The sequence below is a fragment of the Austrofundulus limnaeus genome, unplaced genomic scaffold (assembly GCF_001266775.1).
Source record: "Austrofundulus limnaeus strain Quisiro unplaced genomic scaffold, Austrofundulus_limnaeus-1.0 Scaffold137, whole genome shotgun sequence".
Taxonomy (NCBI): Eukaryota; Metazoa; Chordata; class Actinopteri; order Cyprinodontiformes; family Rivulidae; genus Austrofundulus; species Austrofundulus limnaeus.
The window spans coordinates 860,982-862,620 of record NW_013952539.1 but is presented as its reverse complement, the minus strand read 5'-3'; the positions used below and the strand labels follow the sequence as shown (position 1 = coordinate 862,620).

Here is a 1,639-nt window from a genome sequence, read left to right as displayed (position 1 = left end):
ACATCTTGCTATCTTTGTCAGGACTTCACACACACAGAGCTCACAGCATCTCTGCCTCAGTCTGCTGCTCCCGTTTTTAACACCAGGCAAAAAATGCATTTAAAMCAGCTGACGTTAACTTTAGATCAGTTTGAAATGTACACCGAAGAGAACCAGCATCACGACTGCGGTCACAGTAAACGTGATGTGAGCTGTGTCTGGTTCACGGTGGACGGCTGCGCTCGCTAAAACGTTCAGCGAGAAAAGACCGAAAGCTTTTTGTATTTTAATCCAGCAGGGAGAACAATAGAGTTGTTTTTCTATGCCTCATGTGAGCAGCTCCAGCATTTTTCAAAAGAAAAACCACGCGGACACGCTGATTACAGTGCGGTGCGAAAGTGAAAGTAAAACATGTCGCAGCGCTCCCGTCTGGAAAAGATACTTAAACACAGCTGTTCTCTCTTCCCTCATATTCCGACACAGAGGGTAGAAACAGCTAAATTAGACAGCTAAAACACATTTACAGTTCATAACTCACCCTTGTTAGCACTCTGTCTCACAACATTAGCTGCTGCGCTCTCCCTGGGAGAAGGGGCGGACACATGCGCTCGCGTGACCCAAAGAACGGATCGGCCGAACGGACAGTGTATCGGCCGATACCGATACAAGGAAAAAACGCAAATATCAGCCAAAAATATCGGCCGGCCGATGTATCGGTCGACCCCTAGTTCGAATATGTTTCACAGTGAGTAAACTCGTAGTGCTTGTACTTTTTGACTTCGCCGGTTGACAGCGCGCTGGTCAGCCACTCCAGGTCTCTGAGCTTGAAGGGCAGCAGGATGAGGCTGACCCCAGGGTTCAGGTCCACCGCGCTCTCGGGGTACATGATGTGATGCGTCGTCCGGTTCCCCACATCTTTCTCAAAACCTCGAGTCTTGGCTCGGTTTATTCTGAAAAAGGAGGAGGAGGACGGTCAGAACGGGGTCTGAGGGTCTGTGTGTGTCTGCGTTTGCACGGGTCTGGACCTACACACCGGATCACGAAGCTGTGAGAGTCGATCAGTTCGCCGTGGCCAGAATTACGCAGGTTGCCAGAGTTGCCGATAACTGCACATTTACGACAGCGTGACGGGTGGGGGTTGGTGTCCACGGTGGGTGGGGGGATTACCTGGAACATTTTTGACATCACGTCCTCTAAAGTCTGCTCTGCACCAGACTGCTGAAGCCTCTGTGAAGCACCAAATATTCATTTATATTAAAACATGACGTGCAGGACTGACTAACATTTATTTACATGTTTTTTATTTTACAGAAAAGAGCAGTCAGAATTATCACCAGAAAACATTACAGTCACACATCAAATATATTATTTTATAAATTGAAATTATTAAAATTTTATGAGTTGGTTGATTATAATATTTTGCAGCTTATGTATAAGGCTCATAAAAAAATGCTGCCTTTAAACATCCAGTTATATTTTGTTAAGAGAGAAAGTTCTTATGATCTTAAAGGACTTGAGATGTTTGTGAAACCCAGAATTCAAACAAACTTGAAAGATCGATACACTTCGGTTCAAGGAATAAGATTGTGGAATAATCTGGAATGTGATTTTAAAAATGCTAGTTCAATGTATTTCTTTAAGAGAAGCATAAAAATAAGTT

The 1,639-nt window shown here is 44.5% G+C and overlaps 1 protein-coding gene across 1 annotated transcript in view; it reads right to left on the bottom strand.

Annotated features, from left to right (window-relative positions):
• Positions 1-1,639, bottom strand: part of st3gal8 (ST3 beta-galactoside alpha-2,3-sialyltransferase 8) — a gene marked incomplete at its 5' end in the record, with an annotated part of 7,351 nt that overhangs the window by 4,011 nt on the left and 1,701 nt on the right. Inside the window, 2 exon segments of the mRNA XM_014016045.1 lie at positions 750-929; positions 1,013-1,206. Of these exon segments, the coding sequence (XP_013871499.1) occupies positions 750-929; positions 1,013-1,206 (374 nt within the window).